Genomic DNA, 26,276 nt, shown 5'->3' on the forward strand with positions numbered 1-26,276 from the left:
CCCCCGTGTCCCCCATGTCCCCTGATGTGTCCCCCGTGTCCCCAGGGGAGGTGGAGCTGGAGCTGCAGCTGGCGCGGTTCGAGCGACTCATGTCCCTGTCCCCCGTGTCCCCTGATGCCCCCATGTCCCCTGACCCCCCATGTCCCCCATGTCCCCTGACGTGTCCCCTGTGTCCCCAGGGGAGGTGGAGCTGGAGCTGCGGCTGGCGCGGTTCGAGCGGCTGATGTCGCGGCGCCCGCTGCTGCTGAACAGTGTCCTCCTGCGCCAGAACCCGCACAACGTGCACGAGTGGCACAAGCGCGTGCAGCTCTACGAGGGACAACCCCAGCAGGTGGGGACACGGGGGGTGGGGGGGCACAAGGACACTCGGGGGGCGATGGAGGCATGGGGTGTAGGGGGACATGGGGACACCAGGGACACAGGGACACTCGGGGGGTGATGGGGACCCAGGGACACGGCGGCACTCGGGGTGTGATGGGAATGTGGGGTGTATGGGGACACGAGGACACCAGGGACACTGGGGCACTCGGGGGGTGATGGGGATGTGGGGTGTAGGGGGATACAGGGACACTGAGGACGCTCGGGGGGTGATGGGGACACGGGGACACTCGAGGGGTGATGGGAGACCCAGGGACACAGTGACACTCGGGGTGTGATGGGAATGTGGGGTGTATGGGGACACGAGGACACCAGGAGGTGATGGGGACATGAGGACACCAGGGACACTGGGGACACTCGGAGGGTGATGGGGATGTGGGGTGTAGGGGGACACAGGGACACTGGGGACGCTCGGGGAGTGATGGGGACACGGGGACACTCGAGGGGTGATGGGGACCCAGGGACATGGGGACACTCAGGGGGTGATGGAGGCGTGGGGTGTAGGGGGACATGGGGACACCAGGGACACAGGGACACTCGGGGGGTGATGGGGACCCAGGGACACAGCGACACTCGGGGGGTGATGGGGATGTGGGGTGTATGGGGACACGAGGACACCAGGAGGTGATGGGGACATGAGGACACCAGGGACACTGGGGACACTCGGGGGGTGATGGGGATGTGGGGTGTAGGGGGACACAGGGACACTGGGGACGCTCGGGGAGTGATGGGGACACGGGGACACTCGAGGGGTGATGGGGACCCAGGGACATGGGGACACTCAGGGGTGATGGGGACATGGGGTGTAGGGGGACACAGGGACACCAGGTACGTGGGGACACTCGGGGGATGATGGGGACATGGGGTGTAGGGGGACACTGGCATCACAGGGACACTCGGGGGATGATGGGGATGTGGGGTGTAGGGGGACATGGGGACACCGGGGACACTCGGGGGGTGATAGGGACACGGGGACACCAAGGACACAGGGACACTCATGGGGTGATGGGGACCCAGGGACACGGCGACACTCGGGGTGTGATGGGGATGTGGGGTGTATGGGGACACGAGGACACCAGGAGGTGATGGGGACAGTCAGGGGGTGATGGGGATGTGGGGTGTAGGGGGACACTGGGGACACCAGGAGGTGATGGGGACAGTTAGGGGGTGATGGGGATGTGGGGTGTAGGGGGACACTGGGGACACCAGGGACACAGGGACACTTGGGGGGTGATGGGGACACAGGGACACGGGGACAGTCAGCGGGTTACAGGGACGTGGGGTGTAGGGAGACATGGGGACACTCAGGGGGTGACGGGGGCACTCGGGGAGTGACGGGGACATGGGGTGTAGGGGGACAGGGGTGGATGTGGGGTGACATGGAGACATAGGGGGACACAGGAACAAGGTGGGTATGGGGGATGTGGGGTGACACGGGGACAGCGTCGGTGTTGGGGGACATGGGGACAAAGGGACAGGATGGGTATAGGGGGACATGGGGACACAGGGTGACAGGATGGGTATAGGGGGACATGGGGACATAGGGGGACACAGGGGGATAGGGTGGGTAGAGGGGGACGTGGGGACATAGGTGGACAGGGTGGGTATATGGGGACACAGGGACATAGCGGGACAGGGGGTTATAGGGGGACATGGGGACACAGGGACATAGCGGGACAGGGGGGTATAGGGGGACATGGGGACATAGGGGGACAGAGGGGTATAGGGGGACATGGGGACATATGGGGACACAGGGGGATAGGGTGGGTATAGGGGGACATGGGGACATAGGGGGACAGGGTGGGTATATGGGGACACAGGGACATAGCGGGACAGGGGGGTTTAGGGGGACAGGGGGACACAGGGACATAGCAGGACAGGGTGGGTATAGGGGGACATGGGGACGTAGGGGGACAGAGGGGTATAGGGGGACATGGGGACATATGGGGACACAGGGGGATAGGGTGGGTATAGGGGGACATGGGGACATAGGGGGACAGGGTGGGTATATGGGGACACAGGGACATAGCGGGACAGGGGGGTATAGGGGGACATAGGGGGACAGAGGGGTATAGGGGGACATGGGGACATATGGGGACACAGGGGGATAGGGTGGGTATAGGGGGACATGGGGACATAGGGGGACAGGGTGGGTATATGGGGACACAGGGACATAGCGGGACAGGGGGGTATAGGGGGACATAGGGGGACAGAGGGGTATAGGGGGACATGGGGACATATGGGGACACAGGGGGATAGGGTGGGTATAGGGGGACATGGGGACATAGGGGGACAGGGTGGGTATATGGGGACACAGGGACATAGCGGGACAGGGGGGTTTAGGGGGACATGGGGACACAGGGACATAGCGGGACAGGGGGGTATAGGGGGACATGGGGACATAGGGGGACAGAGGGGTATAGGGGGACATGGGGACATATGGGGACACAGGGGGATAGGGTGGGTATAGGGGGACATGGGGACATAGGGGGACAGGGTGGGTATATGGGGACACAGGGACATAGCGGAACAGGGGGGTATAGGGGGACATGGGGACATATGGGGACACAGGGGGATAGGGTGGGTATAGGGGGACATGGGGACATAGGGGGACAGGGTGGGTATATGGGGACACAGGGACATAGCGGAACAGGGGGGTATAGGGGGACATGGGGACACAGGGACATAGGGGGACAGGGTGGGTATAGGGGGACATGGGGACAGGGTGGGTATAGGGGGACATGGGGACATGGGGACATAGGGGGACAGAGGGGTATAGGGGGACCAGGGGCAAGTACAGGGCAGGTGAAGGGGACACGTGCACCTGGGGGGTGACACTGGGGCTGTCCCCACGGCGTCCCCATTGTCCCCAGATCATCAGCACGTACACCGAGGCCGTGCACCTGGGGGGTGTCCCCATTGTCCCCTGTCCCTGCGGTGTCCCCATTGTCCCCTTTGTCCCCAGATCATCAGCACGTACACCGAGGCCGTGCGCACCGTGGACCCCCAGAAGGCCACGGGCCGGCCCCACGGGCTCTGGGTGGCATTCGCCCGCTTCTACGAGGACAACGGGCAGCTGGAGGACGTGAGTGGCACTTGTCACCCCTGGGGACACCAACTGTCACCTCCGGGGACACCCCCCCACCTGTGACCCCTGGGGACACCAAGTGTCACCTCTGGGGACACCCCCCACCTGTGACCCCTGGGGACACCAAGTGTCACCTCCTGAGACACCCACCCACCTGTGACCCCTGGGGACACCAAGTGTCACCTCCTGAGACACCCACCCACCTGTGACCTCTGGGGACACCAAGTGTCACCTCCTGAGACACCCACCCACCTGTGACCCCTGGGGACACCAAGTGTCACCTCCGGGGACACCCCCCCACCTGTGACCCCTGGGGACACCAAGTGTCACCTCTGGGGACACCCCCCACCTGTGACCCCTGGGGACACCAAGTGTCACCTCCTGAGACACCCACCCGTGACCCCTGGGGACACCAAGTGTCACCTCCTGAGACACCCACCCACCTGTGACCTCTGGGGACACCAAGTGTCACCTCCTGAGACACCCACCCACCTGTCACCTCCTGGGGACACCAAGTGTCACCTCCTGAGACACCCACCCACCTGTGACCTCTGGGGACACCAAGTGTCACCTCCTGAGACACCCACCCACCTGTGACCCCTGGGGACACCAAGTGTCACCTCCGGGGACACCCCCCCACCTGTGACCCCTGGGGACACCAAGTGTCACCTCTGGGGACACCCCCCACCTGTGACCCCTGGGGACACCAAGTGTCACCTCCTGAGACACCCACCCGTGACCCCTGGGGACACCAAGTGTCACCTCCTGAGACACCCACCCACCTGTGACCTCTGGGGACAGCAAGTGTCACCTCCTGAGACACCCACCCACCTGTGACCCCTGGGGACACCAAGTGTCACCTCCTGAGACACCCACCCACCTGTCACCTCCTGGGGACACCAAGTGTCACCTCCTGAGACACCCACCCACCTGTGACCCCTGGGGACACCAAGTGTCACCTCCTGAGACACCCACCCACCTGTGACCTCTGGGGACACCAAGTGTCACCTCCTGAGACACCCACCCACCTGTGACCCCTGGGGACACCAAGTGTCACCTCCTGAGACACCCACCCACCTGTGACCCCTGGGGACACCAAGTGTCACCTCCGGGGACACCCCCCCACCTGTGACCCCTGGGGACACCAAGTGTCACCTCTGGGGACACCCCCCACCTGTGACCCCTGGGGACACCAAGTGTCACCTCCTGAGACACCCACCCGTGACCCCTGGGGACACCAAGTGTCACCTCCTGAGACACCCACCCACCTGTGACCTCTGGGGACAGCAAGTGTCACCTCCTGAGACACCCACCCACCTGTGACCCCTGGGGACACCAAGTGTCACCTCCTGAGACACCCACCCACCTGTCACCTCCTGGGGACACCAAGTGTCACCTCCTGAGACACCCACCCACCTGTGACCCCTGGGGACACCAAGTGTCACCTCCTGAGACACCCACCCACCTGTGACCTCTGGGGACACCAAGTGTCACCTCCTGAGACACCCACCCACCTGTGACCCCTGGGGACACCAAGTGTCACCTCCTGAGACACCCACCCACCTGTCACCTCCTGGGGACAGCAACTGTCACCTCCTGAGACACCCACCCACCTGTGACCCCTGGGGACACCAAGTGTCACCTCCTGAGACACCCACCCACCTGTGACCCCTGGGGACACCAAGTGTCACCTCCTGAGACACCCACCCACCTGTGACCCCTGGGGACACCAAGTGTCACCTCCTGAGACACCCACCCACCTGGCACCTCCTGGGGACACCAACTGTCACCCCTGGGGACACCAGCTGTCCCCCTGTGTCCCCAAATCTGTCTGTTGCCCATCTCCCCAGCTCTGCGTGTCCCCCAAGTGTCCCCTGAGTGTCCCCAATCCCTAGGTGTCCCCCCATCTCCCCCAAACTGTCACTGTCCCTGTGTCCCCCAAACCTGCCCGTCCCCCATCTCCCCAGGCTCTGAGTGTCCCCCACTGTCCCCAGTGTCCCTGAGTGTCCCCAGTGTTCCTGGTGTCCCCAAACCTACCTGTCCCCCATCTCCCCAGGCTCTGAGTGTCCCCTGAGTCTCCCTGTGTCCCCAAACCCTGGGTGTCCCCCCATCTCCCCCAAACTGTCACTGTCCATATGTCCCCACAAACCTGCCTGTCCCCTGAGTGTCCCCCAAGTGTCCCCAAACCCTGGGTGTCCCCAAACCTGCCTGTCCCCCATCTCCCCAGACTCTGAGTGTCCCCTGTGTCCCCAAACCCTGCCTGTCCCCCCATCTCCCCCAAACTGTCACTGTCCCTGTGTCCCCCAAATGTACCTGTCCCCCATGTCCCCAGACTCTGAGTGTCCCCTGTGTCCCCAAACCCTGGGTGTCCCCAAACCTGCCTGTCCCCCATCTCCCCAGCTCTGTCTGTCCCCCATTGTCCCCCAAGTGTCCCCAAACCCTGGGTGTCCCCCATCTCCCCCAAACTGTCACTGTCCCTGTGTCCCCCAAACCTGCCTGTCCCCCATCTCCCCAGCTCTGAGTGTCCCCTGTGTCCCCAAACCCTGGGTGTCCCCCTATCTCCCCCAAACTGTCACTGTCCCCATGTCCCCCCAAACCTGCCTGTCCCCCGAGTGTCCCCTGTGTCCCCAAACCTGCCTGTCCCCCATCTCCCTAGCTCTGAGTGTCCCCTGAGTGTCCCCTATGTCCCCAAACCCTGAGTGTCCCCAAACCTGCCTGTCCCCCATCTCCCCAGCTCTGAGTGTCCCCTGTGTCCCCAAACCCTGGGTGTCCCCTCATCTCCCCCAAACTGTCACTGTCCCCATGTCCCCCAAACCTGCCTGTCCCATGTCCCTTGTGTCCCCAAACCTGCCTGTCCCCCATCTCCACCAGTCCCCCAGTGTCCCCCATTGTCCCCCATTGTCCCCGTGTCCCCAGGCCCGCACCATCCTGACCAAGGCCACCCGCGTGCGGTTCCGCCGCGTCGAGGACCTGGCGGCCGTTTGGTGCGAGTTCGGCGAGATGGAGCTGAGACACCACAACTACCAGGAGGCCCTGAGCATCCTGCGGGTACGGGGGGGTCCCCAAATCTATGGGGGGGGCCACAAACCTGGGGGGGGTCCCCAAATCTGGGGGGGTTCCCCTGGGGACAATGGGAATGCAGCCGGACGCCTGGGTCCCCTGGGGCTCAGGGAGATGGAGCTGAGACACCACAACTACCAGGAGGCCCTGAGCATCCTGCGGGTACGGGGGGGTCCCCAAATCTATGGGGGGGGGTCCCCAAATCTCGGGGGGTTCCCCTGGGGACAATGGGGATGCAGCCGCACGCCTGGGTCCCCTGGGGCTCAGGGGGGATGGAGCTGAGACACCACAACTACCAGGAGGCCCTGAGCATCCTGCGGGTACAGGGGGGTCCCCAAATCTATGGGGGGGGGTCCCCAAATCTCGGGGGGTTCCCCTGGGGACAATGGGGACACAGCCGGATGCCTGGGTCCCCTGAAGGGATGTTTAGGGTTCCCTAAGGGGACACCTGGGTCCCCTGTGGGCACTCCTGGGTCCCCTAAAGTGACACCTGGGTCCCTTAACAGGACATCTGGGTCCCCTAAGAGGATGCCTGGGTTCCCTAAAGTGACACCTGAGTCCCCTATGGGAACTCCTGGGTCCCTTAACAGGACATCTGAGTCCCCTGAAGTGACATCTTGGTCCCCTAAAGGGACACTTGGGTCCCCTAAGAGGATGCCTGGGTCCCCTAAAGTGACACTTGGGTCACCTAAGGGAACACCTGGGTCCCCTGTGGGCACTCCTGGGTCCCCTATGGGCACACCTGGGTCCCCTGTGGGAACACCTGGGTCCCCTAAAGGAGCTCCTGGGTTTCCTGTGGGCACTCCTGAGTCCCTTAACAGGACATCTGGGTCCCTCAAAGTGACATTTTGATCCCCTAAAGTGACACTTGGGTCCCCTAAGAGGATGCCTGGGTCCCCTAAAGTGACTCTTGGGTCCCACAAGAGGATGCCTGGGTCCCCTGTGGGAACTCCTGGGTCCCCTGAAGTGACATCTTGGTCCCCTGTGGGAACTCCTGAGTCCTCTATGGGAACTCCTGGGTCCCTTAACAGGACATCTGGGCCCCTGAAGTGACACCTGGACCCCCTAAACGGACATTTGGGTACCTTAAGAGGACACCTGGGTCCCCTGAAGTGACACCTGGGTCCCTTAAGGGAACTCCTGGGTCCCCTATGGGCACTCCTGGGTCCCCTGTAGTGACACCTGGGTCCCCCGTGGGCACACCTGGGTCCCCTATGGACACACCTGGATCCCATGTAGTGACACCTGGGTCCCCTGTGGGCACTCATGGGTCCCCTGTATTGACACCTGGGTCCCCTATGGGCACTCCTGGGTCCCCTATGGACACACCTGGATCCCATGTAGTGACACCTGGGTCCCCTGTGGGCACTCCTGGGTCCCCTGTATTGACACCTGGGTCCCCTGTGGGCACTCCTGGGTCCCCTATGGACACACCTGGATCCCATGTAGTGACTCCTGGGTCCCCTGTGGGCACTCCTGGGTCCCCTGTGGGCACTCCTGGGTCCCCTGTAGTGACTCCTGGGTCCCCTGTGGGCAATCCTGGGTCCCCTAAAGTGACACCTGGGTTCCCTATGGGAACACCTGGATCCCCTAAAAGGAACACTTGGGTCCCCAGTGGGCACTCCTGGGTCCCCTAAAGTGACACTTGGGTCCCCTGTGGGCACTCCTGGGTCCCCTGTGGTGACACCTGGGTCCCCTGTAGTGATATCTTGATCCCCTGTGGGCACTCCTGGGTCCCTTTCCCCCCACACCGGGAGGGTGAGGGGGGTTCAGCCGTGCGCTGTGGGGCTGGCAGTGCCACCGCTGTCCCTGACGTGTCCCCTGGTGTCCCCAGCGAGCCACCGCGCTGCCCGCGCGCCGCGCCGAGTACTTCGACAGCTCGGAGCCCGTGCAGAACCGCCTCTACAAGTCCCTCAAGGTCTGGGCCATGCTGGCCGACCTGGAGGAGAGCCTGGGGACCTTCCAGGTGGGTGACACCCCCGGGACCCCCCCATGGGGTCCCCAATCCACCCATGGGATCCTCAACCCACCCTGAGTGTCACCAACCCCCCATGGGGTCACCAACCCACCCCCTGGGTCTCCAACCCCACCCCAGAGCCTGGGGACCTTCCAGGTGGGTGACACCCCCGGGACCCCCCCATGGGGTCCCCAATCCACCCATGGGGTCCCCAACCCACCCTGAGTGTCACCAACCCCCCATGGGGTCACCAACCCACCCCCTGGGTCTCCAACCCCACCCCAGAGCCTGGGGACCTTCCAGGTGGGTGACACCCCCGGGACGCCCCCATGGGGTCCCCAACCCACCCATGGGGTCTCTAACCCCACCCCAGAGCCTGGGGACCTTCCAGGTGGGTGACACCCCCGGGACCCCCCCATGGGGTCCCCAATCCACCCATGGGGTCCCCAACCCACCCTGAGTGTCACCAACCCCCACATGGGGTCACCAACCCACTCCCAGGGTCTCCAACCCCACCCTAGAGCCTGGGGACCTTCCAGGTGGGTGACACCCTTGCGACCCCCCCCATGGGGTGACAGACCCCACCACAGGGTCCCCAACCCACCCTGAGTGTCACCAACCCCCCCATGGGGTCACCAACCCACCCCCAGGGTCTCCAACCCCACCCCAGAGCCTGGGGACCTTCCAGGTGGGTGACACCCCCGGGACGCCCCCATGGGGTCCCCAATCCACCCATGGGGTCCTCAACCCACCCTGAGTGTCACCAACCCCCACATGGGGTCACCAACCCACCCCCAGGGTCTCCAAACCCACCCCAGAGCCTGGGGACCTTCCAGGTGGGTGACACCCCCGGGACCCCGCCATGGGGTCCCCAATCCACCCATGGGGTCCTCAACCCACCCTGAGTGTCACCAACCCCGCCATGAGGTCCCCAATCCACCCGTGGGGTCCCCAACCCACCCTGAGTGTCACCAACCCCCCCATGGGGTCACCAACCCACCCCCAGGGTCTCCAACCCCACCCCAGAGCCTGGGGACCTTCCAGGTGGGTGACACCCCCGGGACCCCCCAATGGGGTCCCCAATCCACCCATGGGGTCCCCAACCCACCCTGAGTGTCACCAACCCCCCCATGGGGTCCCCAATCCACCCATGGGGTCCCCAACCCACCCTGAGTGTCACCAACCCCCCCATGGGGTCACCAGCCCACCCCCAGGGTCTCCAACCCACCCCCAGGGTCTCCAACCCCACCCCAGAGCCTGGGGACCTTCCAGGTGGGTGACACCCCCGGGACCCCCCCATGGGGTCCCCAATCCACCCATGGGGTCCTCAACCCACCCTGAGTGCCACCAACCTCCCCCTGGTGTCCCCATCCCATTTGTGGGTGCTGACACCCCGTTTTCCCCAGTCCACCCAGTCAGTGTACGAGGGTGCTGACCCCTGGGGTGTTTGGGGTGCCTGGTTTTGGGTGCTGACCCCTGGGGTGTTTGGGGTGCCTGGTTTTGGGTGCTGACCCCAGGGTGTCTGGGGGTGCCTGGTTTTGGGTGCTGACCCCGGGGGTGTTTGGGGTGCCTGGTTTTGGGTGCTGACCCCTGGGGTGTTTGGGGTGTCTGGTTTTGGGTGCTGACCCCAGGGGTGTTTGGGGTGCCTGGTTTTGGGTGCTGACCCCAGGGGTGTTTGGGGTGTCTGTCTTTGGGTGCTGACCCCGGGGGGTGCCTGGGGGTGTATTTTGGGGTGCTGACCCCCCTGTCCCCCCCAGTCCACCCAGTCAGTGTACGAGGGTGCGGACCCCTGGGGTGTTTGGGGTGCCTGGTTTTGGGTGCTGACCCCGGGGGGTGCCTGGGGGTGTATTTTGGGGTGCTTACCCCCCTGTACCCCCCCAGTCCATGCAGTTGGTGTACGAGGGTGCTGACCCCTGGGTGTCTGGGGGTGCCTGGTTTTGGGTGCTGACCCCAGGGGTGTTTGGGGTGCCTGGTTTTGGGTGCTGACCCCGGGGGGTGCCTGGGGGTGTATTTTGGGGTGCTGACCCCCCTGTCCCCCCTAGTCCACCCAGTCAGTGTACGAGGGTGCGGACCCCTGGGGTGTTTGGGGTGTCTGTCTTTGGGTGCTGACCCCGGGGGGTGCCTGGGGGTGTATTTTGGGGTGCTGACCCCCGTGTCCCCCCCAGTCGACCCGAGCGGTGTACGAGCGCATCCTGGACCTGCGCATCGCCACCCCCCAGATCGTCATCAACTACGGGCTCTTCCTGGAGGAGCACGGCTACTTCGAGGACAGCTTCAAGGTGGGGACACCCCCAAACCGGGGGGGGGCACCATGGGGACACCCCCAAACCGGGGGGGGACACCATGGGGACACCCCCAAACCGGGGGGGACACCATGGGGACACCCCCAAACCGGACTGGGTGGGGACACCATGGGGACACCCCCAAACCGGGGAGGGGACACCATGAGGACACCCCCAAACCGGACTGGGTGGGGACACCATGGGGACACCCCCAAACCGGGGAGGGGACACCATGAGGACACCCCCAAACCGGACTGGGTGGGGACACCATGGGGACACCCCCAAACCGGGGAGGGGACACCATGAGGACACCCCCAAACCGGGGAGGGACACCATGGGGACACCCCCAAACCGGACTGGGTGAGGACACCCCCAAACCGGGGGGGGACACCATGAGGACACCCCCAAACCGGGGAGGGGGACACCATGGGGACACCCCCAAACCGGGGGGGGACACCATGAGGACACCCCCAAACCGGGGAGGGGGACACCATGGGGACACCCCCAAACCGGGGGGGACACCCTGGGGACACCCCCAAACCGGACCGGGTGGGGACACCATGGGGACACCGCCAAACCAGGGAGGGGACACCATGGGGACACCCCCAAACCGGACTGGGTGGGGACACCATGGGGACACCCCCAAACCGGGGAGGGGACACCATGGGGACACCGCCAAACCGGACTGGGTGGGGACACCATGGGGACACCCCCAAACCAGGGAGGGGACACCATGGGGACACCGCCAAACCGGACTGGGTGGGGACACCATGGGGACACCCCCAAACCGGGGAGGGGACACCATGGGGACACCCCCAAACCGGACTGGGTGGGGACACCATGGGGACACCCCCAAACCGGGGAGGGGGACACCATGGGGACACCCCCAAACCGGGGGGGGGCACCATGAGGACACCCCCAAACCGGGGAGGGGGACACCATGGGGACACCCCCAAACCGGGGAGGGGGACACCATGGGGACACCCCCAAACCGGACTGGGTGGGGACACCATGGGGACACCGCCAAACCGGGGGGGGGACACCATGGGGACACCCCCAAACCGGACTGGGTGGGGACACCATGGGGACACCCCCAAACCGGGGAGGGGACACCATGAGGACACCCCCAAACCGGGGAGGGGGACACCATGGGGACACCCCCAAACCGGGGGGGACACCATGGGGACACCGCCAAACCGGACTGGGTGGGGACACCCCCAAACCGGGGGGGGACACCATGGGGACACCGCCAAACCGGGGGGGGACACCATGGGGACACCGCCAAACCGGACTGGGTGGGGACACCGTGGGGACACCGCCAAACCGGACTGGGTGGGGACACCATGGGGACACCCCCAAACCGGGGGGGGACACCATGGGGACACCGCCAAACCGGACTGGGTGGGGACACCGTGGGGACACCGCCAAACCAGGGAGGGGACACCATGGGGACACCGCCAAACTGGGGTGGGGGCACCTGGGGACATCCCCAGAGTTGGGGAAGGGGGATGGGGACACCCCCAGACTGGGGAGGGATGGGGACACCCCCAAACTGGGGAGGGATGGGGACACCCCCAGACCGGGCTGAGTGGGGACACCCCCAATCTGGGGCGGGGACACCTGGGGACACCCCCAAACACGGAGGGGGGGTGCCACCTGGGGACACCCCCAAAGTAGAGGGGGATGGGGATACTCTAGGGACACCCCCAAACTGGGGTGGGGACACCCCCAAACAGGGGGGGCTGGGGACACCCCCAAACTGGGGTGGGGACACCCCCAAACAGGGGGGGCTGGGGACACCCCCAAACTGGGGTGGGGACACCCCCAGACTGGGAAGGGATGTGGATACTCTAGGGACACCCCCAAACTGGGGTGGGGGCACCTGGGGCCACCCCCAAACTGGGGCAGGGACACCCCCGAACTGGGGTGTGGACACCTGGGGACACCCTCGAATGGGGGGGGGTGGGGACACCTGGGGCCACCCCCAAACTGGGGCAGGGACACCCCCAGAGCTGGGGGAGGGGGATGGGGACACTCTGGGGACACCTTGGGGACACCCCGGGAGTTGGAGGGCTGGGGACACCCCTAGAGCATGGGAAGGGAGATGGGGACACCCTGGGGACACCCTGAGAATGGAAGGGATGGGGACACCCTGGGGACACCCTGAGAATGGGGGGGCTGGGGACACCTGAGGGACACCCAGGGGGGGCTGGGAACACCCCCAGAGCATGGGAAGGGGGATGGGGGCACCCTGGGGACACCCCAAGAATGGACAGGGGGCTGGGGACACCCTGGGGACACCCTGGGCTGGGTGCAGCGGTACCGCTGCAGGTGTACGAGTGGGACATGGGGACACTGTGGGGACCCTGGGGACATTGTGGCCGTGTGTTGCAGGCGTACGAGTGGGACATGGGGACACTGGGGACACATGGGGACACGGCGCTGTTGGTTGCAGGCGTAGGAGCGGGACATGGGGACACTGTGTGGGGACCCTGGGGACACTGTGGGGACACTGTCACCGTGTGTTGCAGGTGTATGAGTGGGACATGGGGACACTGTGGACACACAGGGACATGGGGACACTGTGGGGACCCTGTGGACACTGTCACTGTGTGTTCCAGGCGTAGGAGCGGGACATGGGGACACTGTGGGGACCCTGGGGACACATGGGGACATTGTTGCTGTGTGGCAGGTGTACAAGCGGGACATGGGGACACTGTGGGGACCCTGGGGACACATGGGGACATTGTCGCTGTGTGTTTCAGGCGTACGAACAGGACATGGGGACACTGTGGGGACCCTGGGGACACTGTGGGGACGCTGGGTACATTGTCGCTGTGTGTTTCAGGCATACGAGTGGGACATGGGGACACTGTGGGGACACATGGGGACCCTGGGGACACTGTGGGGACATGGGGACACTGTCACTGTGTGTTGCAGGCGTACAAGTGGGACATGGGGACACTGGGGACATTGTCACTGTGTGTTGCAGGCGTACGAGTGGGACATGGAGACCCATGGGGACACTGTGGGGACATGGGGACACTGTGGGGACATGGGGACACTGTGGGGACACTGTCGCTGTGTTGCAGGCGTACGAGTGGGACATGGGGACCCTGTAGGGACCCTGGGGACACAGCGCTGTTGGTTGCAGGCGTACGAGCGGGACATGGGGACACTGGGGACACATGGGGACACGGTGCTGTTGGTTGCAGGCGTACGAGCGGGACATGGGGACACTGTGGGGACACTGGGGACACTGTGGGGACACTGGGTACATTGTCGCTGTGTGTTTCAGGCATACGAGTGGGACATGGGGACACTGGGGACACATGGGGACACGGTGCTGTTGGTTGCAGGTGTATGAGTGGGACATGGGAACACTGGGGGGACCCTGGGGACACTGTGGGGACCCTGAGGACACTGGGGGACATGGGGACACTGTGGGGACACTGTCACCGTGTGTTGCAGGCGTACGAGCGGGACATGAGGACACATGGGGACACAGCACTGTTGGTTGCAGGCATACGAGCGGGACATGGGGACACTGTGGGGACCCTGGGGACACTGTGAGGACACTGTGGGGACATGGGGACACTGTGGGGACACTGGGTACATTGTCGCTGTGTGTTTCAGGCATACGAGTGGGACATGGGGACACTGGGGACACATGGGGACACAATGCTGTTGGTTGCAGGCGTAGGAGCGAGACATGGGGACACTGTGGGGACCGTGGGGACACTGTGAGGACCCTGGGGACACTGTGAGGACACTGTGGGGACATGGGGACACTGTCACCGTGTGTTGCAGGCATACGAGCGGGACATGGGGACGCTGTGGGGACCCTGGGGACACTGTGAGGACCGTGGGGACACTGTGAGGACACTGTGGGGACATGGGGACACTGTGGGGACCCTGGGGACACTGTGAGGACACTGTCACCGTGTGTTGCAGGCGTACGAGCGGGACATGAGGACACATGGGGACACAGCACTGTTGGTTGCAGGCATACGAGCGGGACATGGGGACACTGGGGGGACCCTGGGGACACTGTGAGGACACTGTGGGGACATGGGGACACTGTGGGGACCCATGGGGACACTGTGGGGACCCTGTCGCTGTGTTGCAGGCGTACGAGCGCGGCATCGCGCTGTTCCGCTGGCCGCACGTGGCCGACGTGCGGTGTCGCCGTGTGTTGCAGGCGTACGAGTGGGACACGGGGACCCATGGGGACACTGTGGGGACACATGGGGACACTGTGGGGACACTGTGGGGACACTGTCGCTGTGTTGCAGGCGTACGAGCGCGGCATCGCGCTGTTCCGCTGGCCGCACGTGGCCGACGTGTGGCACACGTACCTCACCAAGTTCGTGGCGCGGTACGGCGGGCGCAAGCTGGAGCGGGCGCGGGACCTGTTCGAGCAGGCGCTGGACGGATGCCCCCCCCGATACGCCAAGAGTACGGACGTGGGGACATCGGGGACACCGGGGGGACATCGGGGATGCTGGGGGGACATGGAGACACCGGGACACCAGAGGGACATGGGGACATTGAGGATGCTGGGGGGACATGGGGGCACCGGGGACACCGGAGGGACATGGGGACAGTGGGGGGACATGGGGACATTGAGGGGACATGGGGACACCAGGGGGACATGGGGACATTGGGGGGACATGGAGACATTGGGGATGCTGGGGGGACATGGGGGCACCGGGGACACCGGGACACCGTAGGGACATGGGGGCACTGGGGGGATGTGGGGACTTGGGGACATTGAGGGAATGTGGGGACATTGGGGGGACATGTGGACACCAGGGACATTGGGGACACTGTGGGGGACATGGGGATGCTGTGGGGGACATGGGGACACTGGGGACATTGGGGATGCTGGGGGGACATGGGGACACTGGGGGGACATGGGGACATTGAGGGGACATGGGGACACCAGGGGGACTTGGGGACATTGGGGATGCTGGGGGGACATGGGGGCACCGGTACACCGTAGGGACATGGGGGCACTGGGGACACCAGGGGGACATGGGGACATTGGGGGGATGTGGGGACTTGGGGACACTGGGGGAACATGGGGACATTGTGGGGATGTTGGGGACACCACAGGGACATGGGGACATTGGGAGGACATGGGGACACCAGGGACATTGGGGATGCTGGGGGGACATGGGGGCACTGGGGACACCAGGGGGACATGGGGACATTGGGGACACCACGGGGACATGGGGACATTGGGGGGGCATGGGGACATTGGGGATGCTGGGGACACTGGGGACATTGGGGATGCTGGGGGGACATGGGGGCACCGGGGACACCGGAGGGACATGGGGACACTGGGGGGACATGGGGACATTGAGGGGACATGGGGACACCAGGGGGACATGGGGACATTGCGGGGACATGGGGACATTGGGGATGCTGGGGGGACATGGGGGCACCGGGGACACCGGGACACCGTAGGGACATGGGGACACTGGGGGGATGTGGGGACTTGGGGACATTGAGGGAATGTGGGGACATTGGGGGGACATGTGGACACCAGGGACATTGGGGACGCTGTGGGGGACTTGGGGACACTGTGGGGGACATGGGGACACCAGGGACATTGGGGATGCTGGGGGGACATAGGGACATGGGGACATTGGGGGGACATGGGGACATTGGGGGGACATGGGGACACCCATTACCCCCCCAGAACTGGGTGCTGACCCCCGCTATGACCCTGTCTGACCCCCCCATGGGTGCTGTCCCCCCCCATCCATTTTCCTGCCCTATGTGGGGCAGGAGCAGCAGTTTGTCCTGACCCATCACCCCATGGCCATATCCAACCTATAGCACCCTTGGGACACCCTGGGACACCCATTACCCCCCTGTACGCCCCTATAACCCCCCCAGAGATGGGTGCTGACCCCCCCTGCCCCCCAGCCATCTTCCTGCTGTACGCGGGGCTGGAGGAGCAGTTTGGGCTGGCTCGCCACGCCATGGCCATATCCAACCTATAGCACCCTTGGGACCCCCTGGGGCACCCATTACCCCCCCAGAACTGGGTGCTGACCCCCACTATGACCCTGTCTGACCCCCCCATGGGTGCTGTCCCCCCCCATCCATTTTTCTGCCTTATGTGAGGCTGGAGGAGCCGTTTGTCCTGACCCATCACCCCATGGCCATATCCAACCTATAGCACCCTTGAGACCCCCTGGGACCCCCATTACCCCCCTGTATCCCCCCATAACCCCCCCCAGAGGTGGGTGCTGACCCCCCCATGGGTGCTGTCCCCCTCATCCATTTTCTTATTGTATGTGGGGCTGGAGCAGCAGTTTGTCCTGACCCATCACCCCATGGCCATATCCAACCTATAGCACCCTTGAGACCCCCTGGGACCCCCATTACCCCCCTGTACCCCCCCATAACCCCCCCCAGAGGTGGGTGCTGACCCCCCCATGGGTGCTGTCCCCCTCATCCATTTTCTTATTGTATGTGGGGCTGGAGCAGCAGTTTGTCCTGACCCATCACCCCATGGCCATATCCAACCTATAGCACCCTTGGGACCCCCTGGGACACCCATTACCCCCCAGAACTGGGTGCTGACCCCCGCTATGACCCTGTCTGACCCCCCCATGGGTGCTGTCCCCCCCAGCCATCTTCCTGCTGTACGTGGGGCTGGAGGAGCCATTTGTCCTGACCCATCACCCCATGACCATATACAACCTATAGCACCCTTGGGACCCCCATTACCCCCCTGTACCCCCCCATACCCCCCCCCAGAGCTGGGTGCTGACCCCCCCATGGGTGCTGTCCCCCCCCATCCATTTTCCTGCCTTATGTGAGGCTGGAGGAGCCGTTTGTCCTGACCCATCACCCCATGGCCATATCCAACCTATAGCACCCTTGAGACCCCCATTACCCCCCCTGTACCCCTCCCAGAGCTGGGTGCTGACCCCCCCATGGGTGCTGTCCCCCCCCCCAGCCATCTTCCTGCTGTACAGGGGGCACTGGAGGAGCCGTTTGTCCTGACCCATCACCCCATGGCCATATCCAACCTATAGCACCCTTGGGACCCCCATTACCCCCCTGTACCCCCCCATAACCCCTCCCAGAGCTGGGTGCTGACCCCCCCATGGGTGCTGTCCCCCCCCCCAGCCATCTTCCTGCTGTATGCAGGGGTGGAGGAGCCATTTGTCCTGACCCATCACCCCATGGCCATATACAACCTATAGCACCCTTGGGACCCCCCTGTACCCCCTCATAACCCCCCCCAGAGCTGGGTGTTGACCCCCCCATGGGTGCTGTCCCCCCCCATCCATTTTCCTGCCTTATGTGAGACTGGAGCAGCAGTTTGTCCTGACCCATCACCCCATGGCCATATCCAACCTATAGCACCCTTGGGATACCCTGGGACACCCATTACCCCCCTGTACCCCCCCATAACCCCCCCCAGAGGTGGGTGCTGACCCCCCCATGGGTGCTGTCCCCCCCCAGCCATCTTCCTGCTGTACGCGGGGCTGGAGGAGCAGTTTGGGCTGGCTCGCCACGCCATGGCCATATCCAACCTATAGCACCCTTGGGACCCCCTGGGGCACCCATTACCCCCCCAGAACTGGGTGCTGACCCCCGCTATGACCCTGTCTGACCCCCCCATGGGTACTGTCCCCCCCATCCATCTTCTTATTGTATGTGGGACTGGAGCAGCAGTTTGTCCTGACCCATCACCCCATGGCCATATCCAACCTATAACACCCTTGGGACCCCCTGGGACCCCCATTACCCCCCTGTACCCCCTCATAACCCCCCCCAGAGCTGGGTGCTGACCCCCCCATGGGTGCTGTCCCCCCCATCCATCTTCTTATTGTACGTGGGACTGGAGCAGCAGTTTGTCCTGACCCATCACCCCATGGCCATATCCAACCTATAGCACCCTTGGGACCCCCTGGGACCCCCATTACCCCCCTGTACCCCCCCATAACCCCCCCAGAGCTGGGTGCTGACCCCCCCATGGGTGCTGTCCGCCCCCCCCAGCCATCTTCCTGCTGTATGCAGGGCTGGAGGAGCCATTTGTCCTGACCCATCACCCCATGGCCATATACAACCTATAGCACCCTTGGGACCCCCCTGTACCCCCTCATAACCCCCCCCAGAGCTGGGTGTTGACCCCCCCATGGGTGCTGTCCCCCCCCATCCATTTTCCTGCCTTATGTGAGGCTGGAGCAGCAGTTTGTCCTGACCCATCACCCCATGGCCATACCCAACCTATAGCACCCTTGGGATACCCTGGGACACCCATTACCCCCCTGTACGCCCCTATAACCCCCCCAGAGATGGGTGCTGACCCCCCCTGCCCCCCCAGCCATCTTCCTGCTGTACGCGGGGCTGGAGGAGCCATTTGTCCTGACCCATCACCCCATGGCCATATACAACCTATAGCACCCTTGGGACCCCCCCTGTACCCCCCCATAACCCCTCCCAGAGCTGGGTGCTGACCCCCCCATGGGTGCTGTCCCCCCCCCCCAGCCATCTTCCTGCTGTATGCAGGGGTGGAGGAGCCATTTGTCCTGACCCATCACCCCATGGCCATATACAACCTATAGCACCCTTGGGACCCCCCCGTTCCCCCTCATAACCCCCCCCAGAGCTGGGTGCTGACCCCCCGCATGGGTGCTGTCCCCCCCCATCCATTTTCCTGCCTTATGTGAGGCTGGAGGAGCCGTTTGTCCTGACCCATCACCCCATGGCCATATCCAACCTATAGCACCCTTGAGACCCCCTGGGACCCCCATTACCCCCCTGTACCCCCCCATAACCCCCCCCAGAGGTGGGTGCTGACCCCCCCATGGGTGCTGTCCCCCTCATCCATTTTCTTATTGTATGTGGGGCTGGAGCAGCAGTTTGTCCTGACCCATCACCTTATGGCCATATCCAACCTATAGCACCCTTGGGACCCCCCTGTACCCCCCCATAACCCCCCCCAGAGCTGGGTGCTGACCCCCCCATGGGTGCTGTCCCCCCCATCCATCTTCTTATTGTACGTGGGACTGGAGCAGCAGTTTGTCCTGACCCATCACCCCATGGCCATATCCAACCTATAACACTCTTGAGACCCCCTGGGACCCCCATTACCCCCCTGTACCCCCCCATAACTCCCCCCAGAGGTGGGTGCTGACCCCCCCATGGGTGCTGTCCCCCCCCAGCCATCTTCCTGCTGTACGCGGGGCTGGAGGAGCAGTTTGGGCTGGCTCGCCACGCCATGGCCGTGTACGACCGGGCCACGCGCGCGGTGCTGCCGGCGCAGCAGAGCGACATGTTCAACATCTACATCCGGCGAGCCGCCGAGCTCTACGGCGTCACGCACACCCGGCCCATCTACCAGAAGGCCATCGAGGTGGGGACACGGCGGGGTTGGGGACAGCACAGGGGGTTGGGGACATCCCATGGGCTTGGGGACATGGGGATACTGGGGGACATGGGGACATCCCATGGGCTTGGGGACATGAGGATACTGGGGGACATGGGGATACTGGGGGACATGGGGATACTGGGGGTCTTGGGGACATCCCATGGGCTTGGGGACATGGGGATACTGGGGGACATGGGGATACTGGGGGTCTTGGGGACATCCCATGGGCTTGGGGACATGGGGATACTGGGGACATGGGGATACTGGGGGACATGGGGATACTGGGGGACATGGGGACATCCCATGGGCTTGGGGACATGGGGATACTGGGGGACATGGGGATACTGGGGGACATGGGGACATCCCATGGGCTTGGGGACATGGGGATACTGGGGGACATGGGGATACTGGGGGTCTTGGGGACATCCCATGGGCTTGGGGACATCCCATGGGCTTGGGGACATGGGGATACTGGGGGACATGGGGATACTAGGGGACATGGGGACATCCCATGGGCTTGGGGACATGGGGATACTGGGGGACATGGGGATACTGGGGGTCTTGGGGACATCCCATGGGCTTGGGGACATCCCATGGGCTTGGGGACATGGGGATACTGGGGGACATGAGGATACTGGGGGACATGGGGATACTGGGGGACATGGGGACATCCCATGGGCTTGGGGACATGGGGATACTGGGGGACATGGGGATACTGGGGGACATGGGGACATCCCATGGGCTTGGGGACATGAGGATACTGGGGGACATGGGGATACTGGGGGTCTTGGGGACATCCCATGGGCTTGGGGACATCCCATGGGCTTGGGGACATGGGGATACTGGGGGACATGAGGATACTGGGGGACATGGGGATACTGGGGGTCTTGGGGACATCCCATGGGCTTGGGGACATGGGGATACTGGGGGTCTTGGGGACATCCCATGGGCTTGGGGACATGGGGATACTGGGGGACATGGGGATACTGGGGGTCTTGGGGACATCCCATGGGCTTGGGGACATGGGGATACTGGGGGACATGGGGATACTGGGGGTCTTGGGGACATCCCATGGGCTTGGGGACATGGGGATACTGGGGGACATGGGGATACTGGGGGGCTTGGGGACATCCCATGGGCTTGGGGACATGGGGATACTGGGGGACATGGGGATACTGGGGGACATGGGGATACTGGGAGGCCTGGGGACATCCCGTGGGCTTGGGGATATTGTGTGGGTTTGGGGACATGGGGATACTGGGGGACATGGGGATAATGAGGGGCTTAGGGACATCCCATGGGCTTGGGGACATCCCATGGGCTTGGGGACATGGGGATACTGGGGGACATGGGGATGTGCCATGGGCTTGGGGACATGGGGATACTGGGGGGCTTGGGGACATCCCATGGGGATACTGGGGGACATCCCGTGGGCTTGGGGATATTGTGTGGGTTTGGGGACATGGGGATACTGGGGGACATGGGGATAATGAGGGACTTGGGGACATCCTTTGTGCTTGGGACATCCCATGGGCTTGGGGACATCCCATGGGCTTGGGGGACAGCATTGGGGGTTGGGGACAGCACAGGGGGTTCAGGACAGCACGAGGGCTTGGGGGCATCCTGTGGGCTTGGGGACATCCTTTGTGCTTGGGGACATGCCATGGGCTTGGGGACATCCTATGGGCTTGGGGACATGCCATGGGCTTGGGGACATCCCATGGGCTTGAGGATATTGTGTGGGTTTGGGGACATGGGGATACTGGGGGGCTTGGGGACAGCATGGGGGGTTGGGGACAGTGCTAGGGTTGGGGACAGCATGGGGGGATGGGGACAGCACGGGATTGGGGACAGCACAGGGGGTTGGGGACATCCCATGGGCTTGGGGACATGGGGATACTGGGGGGCTTGGGGACAGCATGGGGGTTGAGGACATCAGGGGGGGTTGGGGACAGCATGGGGGGTTGGGGACATGGGGATGTTGGGGGATGTGGGGACAGCACAGGGATTGGGGACAGCACGGGGGGTTCAGGACAGCACGGGGGGTTGGGGACATCCCATGGACTTGGGGACATCCTTTGTGCTTGGGGACATCCCATGGGCTTGGGGACATGGGGATACTGGGGGACATGGGGATACTGGGGGACTTGGGGACATCCCATGGGCTTGGGGACATCCCATGGGCTTGGGGACATGGGGATACTGGGGGACATGGGGATAATGAGGGGCTTGGGGACATCCCATGGGCTTGGGGACATCCCATGGGCTTGGGGATATTGTGTGGGTTTGGGGACATGGGGATACTGGGGGGCTTGCGGACAGCGCTGGGGTTGGGGACATCACGTGGGCTTGGGGACATCCCATGGGCTGGGGGACATCCTGTGAGCTTGGGGACATCCCATGGGCTTGGGGACATCCCATGGGCTTGGGGACACGGGGATATCGGGGGACATAGGGACAGCACAGGGGCTTGGGGACATCCCCCTGTGGTCACCACTGTTCCCCTCTGGGTGCTGCTTTCCCCTGTGGTCACCACTGTCACCCTGTGGGTGCTGCTGTCCCCTGTGGGTGCCGCTGTCCCCCGTGTCACCGTGTCCCCCGTGTCCCCAGGTGCTGGGTGACGACGCGGCGCGGGAGCTGTGCCTGCGCTTCGCCGACATGGAGTGCAAGCTGGGCGAGGTGGATCGGGCCCGCGCCATCTACACCTACTGCGCCCAGATCTGCGACCCCCGCGTGAGCACCCACGGGTGGGGGCACCCAAGGGTGGGGGGGGGCACCCACGGGTGGGGGGGGCACCCATGGGTGGGGGGGCACCCGTGGATGGGGGGACACAGGGGGCACACGAGCTGGGCGAGGTGGATCGGGCCCGCTCCATCTACACCTACTGCGCCCAGATCTGCGACCCCCGCGTGAGCACCCACGGGTGGGGGCACCCAAGGGTGGGGGGACACAGGGGGATCACGAGCGCGTTCTGGCAGACGTGGGTGTCCCCATGTCCCCTGATGTCCCATGTCCCCACTGTCCCCTGATGTCCCCTGATGTCCCATGTCCCCACTGTCCCCTGATGTCCCCTTTTGTCCCATGTCCCCACTGTCCCCTGATGTCCCCTGTTGTCCCTGTTGTCCCCAGATCATGGACGCGTTCTGGCAGACCTGGGTGTCCCCATGTCCCCTCCTGTCCCCTGATGTCCCATGTCCCCACTGTCCCCCGATGTCCCCTTTTGTCCCATGTCCCCACTGTCCCCTGCTGTCCCCTGATGTCCCATGTCCCCGCTGTCCCCTGATGTCCCCTGTTGTCCCTGTTGTCCCCAGATCACGGGCGCGTTCTGGCAGACGTGGGTGTCCCCATGTCCCCTGATGTCCCCATGTCCCAGATCACGGGCGTGTTCTGGAAGACGTGGGTGTCCCCTGTTGTCCCCTGATGTCCCCTGATGTCCCATGTCCCAGATCACGGGCGCGTTCTGGCAGACCTGGGTGTCCTCATGTCCCTGCTGTCCCCTGATGTCCCCTGTTGTCCCATGTCCCTGCTGTCCCCTGATGTCCCCTGTTGTCCCTGTTGTCCCCAGATCATGGGCGCGTTCTGGCAGACGTGGGTGTCCCCATGTCCCTTGATATCCCCATGTCCCTTGATATCCCCATGTCCCCTGTCCCAGATCACAGCCCCATTCTGGCAGACATGGGTGGCCCCTGCTGTCCCCTGATGTCCCATGTCCCCGCTGTCCCCTGATGTCCCCTGTTGTCCCATGTCCCCACTGTCCCCTGCTGTCCCCTGATGTCCCATGTCCCCACTGTCCCCTGATGATCCCTTTTGTCCCATGTCCCCACTGTCCCCTGATGTCCCCTGTTGTCCCTGTTGTCCCCAGATCACGGGTGCATTCTGGCAGACGTGGGTGTCCCCATGTCCCCTGATGTCCCCATGTCCCAGATCACGGGCCCGTTCTGGCAGACGTGGGTGTCCCCATGTCCCCTGATGTCCCCTGTTGTCCCATATCCCCTCATGTCCCCCGCTGTCCTCTGTGTCCCCATGTCCCCAGATCACGGGCACGTTCTGGCAGACGTGGGTGTCCCCTGATGTCCCCTGATGTCCCTTGGTGTCCCCATGTCCCCTGATGTCCCCATGTCCCAGATCACGGGCATGTTCTGGAAGATGTGGGTGTCCCCTGTTGTCCCCTGATGTCCCATGTCCCCATATCCCCAGATCACAGGCGTGTTCTGGCAGACGTGGGTGTCCCCATGTCCCCTGTTGTCCCTTGATGTCCCCATGTCCCCTGTCTCAGACCACGGGTGCGTTCTGGCAGACGTGGGTGTCCTGATGTCCCCATGTCCCCTGTCCCAGATCACAGCCCCATTCTGGCAGACAGGGGTGTCCCCTGCTGTCCCCTGATGTCCCATGTCCCCGCTGTCCCCTGATGTCCCCTGTTGTCCCTGTTGTCCCCAGATCACGGGTGCATTCTGGCAGACGTGGGTGTCCCCATGTCCCCTGATGTCCCCATGTCCCAGATCACGGGCGCGTTCTGACAGACGTGGGTGTCCCCATGTCCCCTGATGTCCCCTGTTGTCCCATATCCCCTCATGTCCCCCGCTGTCCCCTGTGTCCCCATGTCCCCAGATCATGGGCACGTTCTGGCAGACGTGGGTGTCCCCATGTCCCCTGATGTCCCCTGGTGTCCCCATGTCCCCTTATGTCCCCTGATGTCCCCATGTCCCAGATCACGGGCATGTTCTGGAAGATGTGGGTGTCCCCTATTGTCCCCTGATGCCCCATGTCCCCATATCCCCAGATCACAGGCGTGTTCTGGCAGACATGGGTGTCCCCATGTCCCCTGTTGTCCCTTGATGTCCCCATGTCCCCTGTCTCAGACCACGGGTGCGTTCTGGCAGACGTGGGTGTCCTGATGTCCCCATGTCCCCTGTCCCAGATCACAGCCCCATTCTGGCAGACAGGGGTGTCCCCTGCTGTCCCCTGTTGTCCCATGTCCCCACTGTCCCCTGATGTCCCCTGTTGTCCCTGTTGTCCCCAGATCACGGGTGCATTCTGGCAGACGTGGGTGTCCCCATGTCCCCTGATGTCCCCATGTCCCAGATCACGGGCCCGTTCTGGCAGACGTGGGTGTCCCCATGTCCCCTGATGTCCCCTGTTGCCCCATATCCCCTCATGTCCCCCGCTGTCCCCTGTGTCCCCATGTCCCCAGATCATGGGCACGTTCTGGCAGACGTGTGTGTCCCCATGTCCCCTGATGTCCCCTGGTGTCCCCATGTCCCCTTATGTCCCCTGATGTCCCCATGTCCCAGATCACGGGCATGTTCTGGAAGACGTGGGTGTCCCCTGTTGTCCCCTGATGTCCCATGTCCCCATATCCCCAGATCACAGGCGTGTTCTGGCAAACGTGGGTGTCCCCATGTCCCCTGATGTCCCCGATGTCCCCATGTCCCCTGTCCCAGATCACAGCCCCATTCTGGCAGACAGGGGTGTCCCCTGCTGTCCCCTGATGTCCCATGTCCCCGCTGTCCCCTGATGTCCCCTGTTGTCCCTGTTGTCCCCAGATCACGGGTGCATTCTGGCAGACGTGGGTGTCCCCATGTCCCCTGTGTCCCCATGTCCCCAGATCACGGGCACATTCTGGCAGACGTGGGTGTCCCCATGTCCCCTGATGTCCCCTGGTGTCCCCATGTCCCCTGTCTCAGATCACGGGCGCGTTCTGGCAGACGTGGGTGTCCCCATGTCCCCATGTCCCCTGTCCCAGATCACAGCCCCATTCTGGCAGACATGGGTGGCCCCTGCTGTCCCCTGATGTCCCATGTCCCCGCTGTCCCCTGATGTCCCCTGTTGTCCCTGTTGTCCCCAGATCACGGGCGCCTTCTGGCAGACGTGGAAGGAGTTTGAGATCCGGCACGGGAACGAGGACACGATCCGGGAGCTGCTGCGGATCAAGCGCAGCGTCCAGGCCACCTACAACACCCAGGTCAACTTCATGGCCTCCCAGATGCTCCGGGCACACGCCAGCGGCGCCGGTCAGTGGCACCCATGGGTGCTGGGGGCACCCGGGGGGGCTGGGGACACCCATGGGGGCTGGGGACACCCAGGGGGGCTGGGGACACCCATGGGTGC

General features: G+C 64.0%; 1 protein-coding gene across 1 annotated transcript in view; it reads left to right on the top strand.

Moving 5' to 3' along the window:
• Window positions 1-26,276, top strand: part of XAB2 (XPA binding protein 2) — a 56,069-nt gene that overhangs the window by 21,575 nt on the left and 8,218 nt on the right. Inside the window, exons 8-16 of the mRNA XM_065859312.2 lie at window positions 180-331; window positions 3,344-3,463; window positions 6,383-6,514; window positions 8,361-8,492; window positions 10,649-10,762; window positions 15,061-15,223; window positions 19,963-20,153; window positions 22,779-22,901; window positions 26,014-26,179. Of these exons, the coding sequence (XP_065715384.1) occupies window positions 180-331; window positions 3,344-3,463; window positions 6,383-6,514; window positions 8,361-8,492; window positions 10,649-10,762; window positions 15,061-15,223; window positions 19,963-20,153; window positions 22,779-22,901; window positions 26,014-26,179 (1,293 nt within the window). The remainder of the gene's footprint in view (window positions 1-179; window positions 332-3,343; window positions 3,464-6,382; window positions 6,515-8,360; window positions 8,493-10,648; window positions 10,763-15,060; window positions 15,224-19,962; window positions 20,154-22,778; window positions 22,902-26,013; window positions 26,180-26,276) is intronic.

Source organism: Patagioenas fasciata, chromosome 32, assembly GCF_037038585.1.
Source record: "Patagioenas fasciata isolate bPatFas1 chromosome 32, bPatFas1.hap1, whole genome shotgun sequence".
Lineage (NCBI taxonomy): Eukaryota > Metazoa > Chordata > Aves > Columbiformes > Columbidae > Patagioenas > Patagioenas fasciata.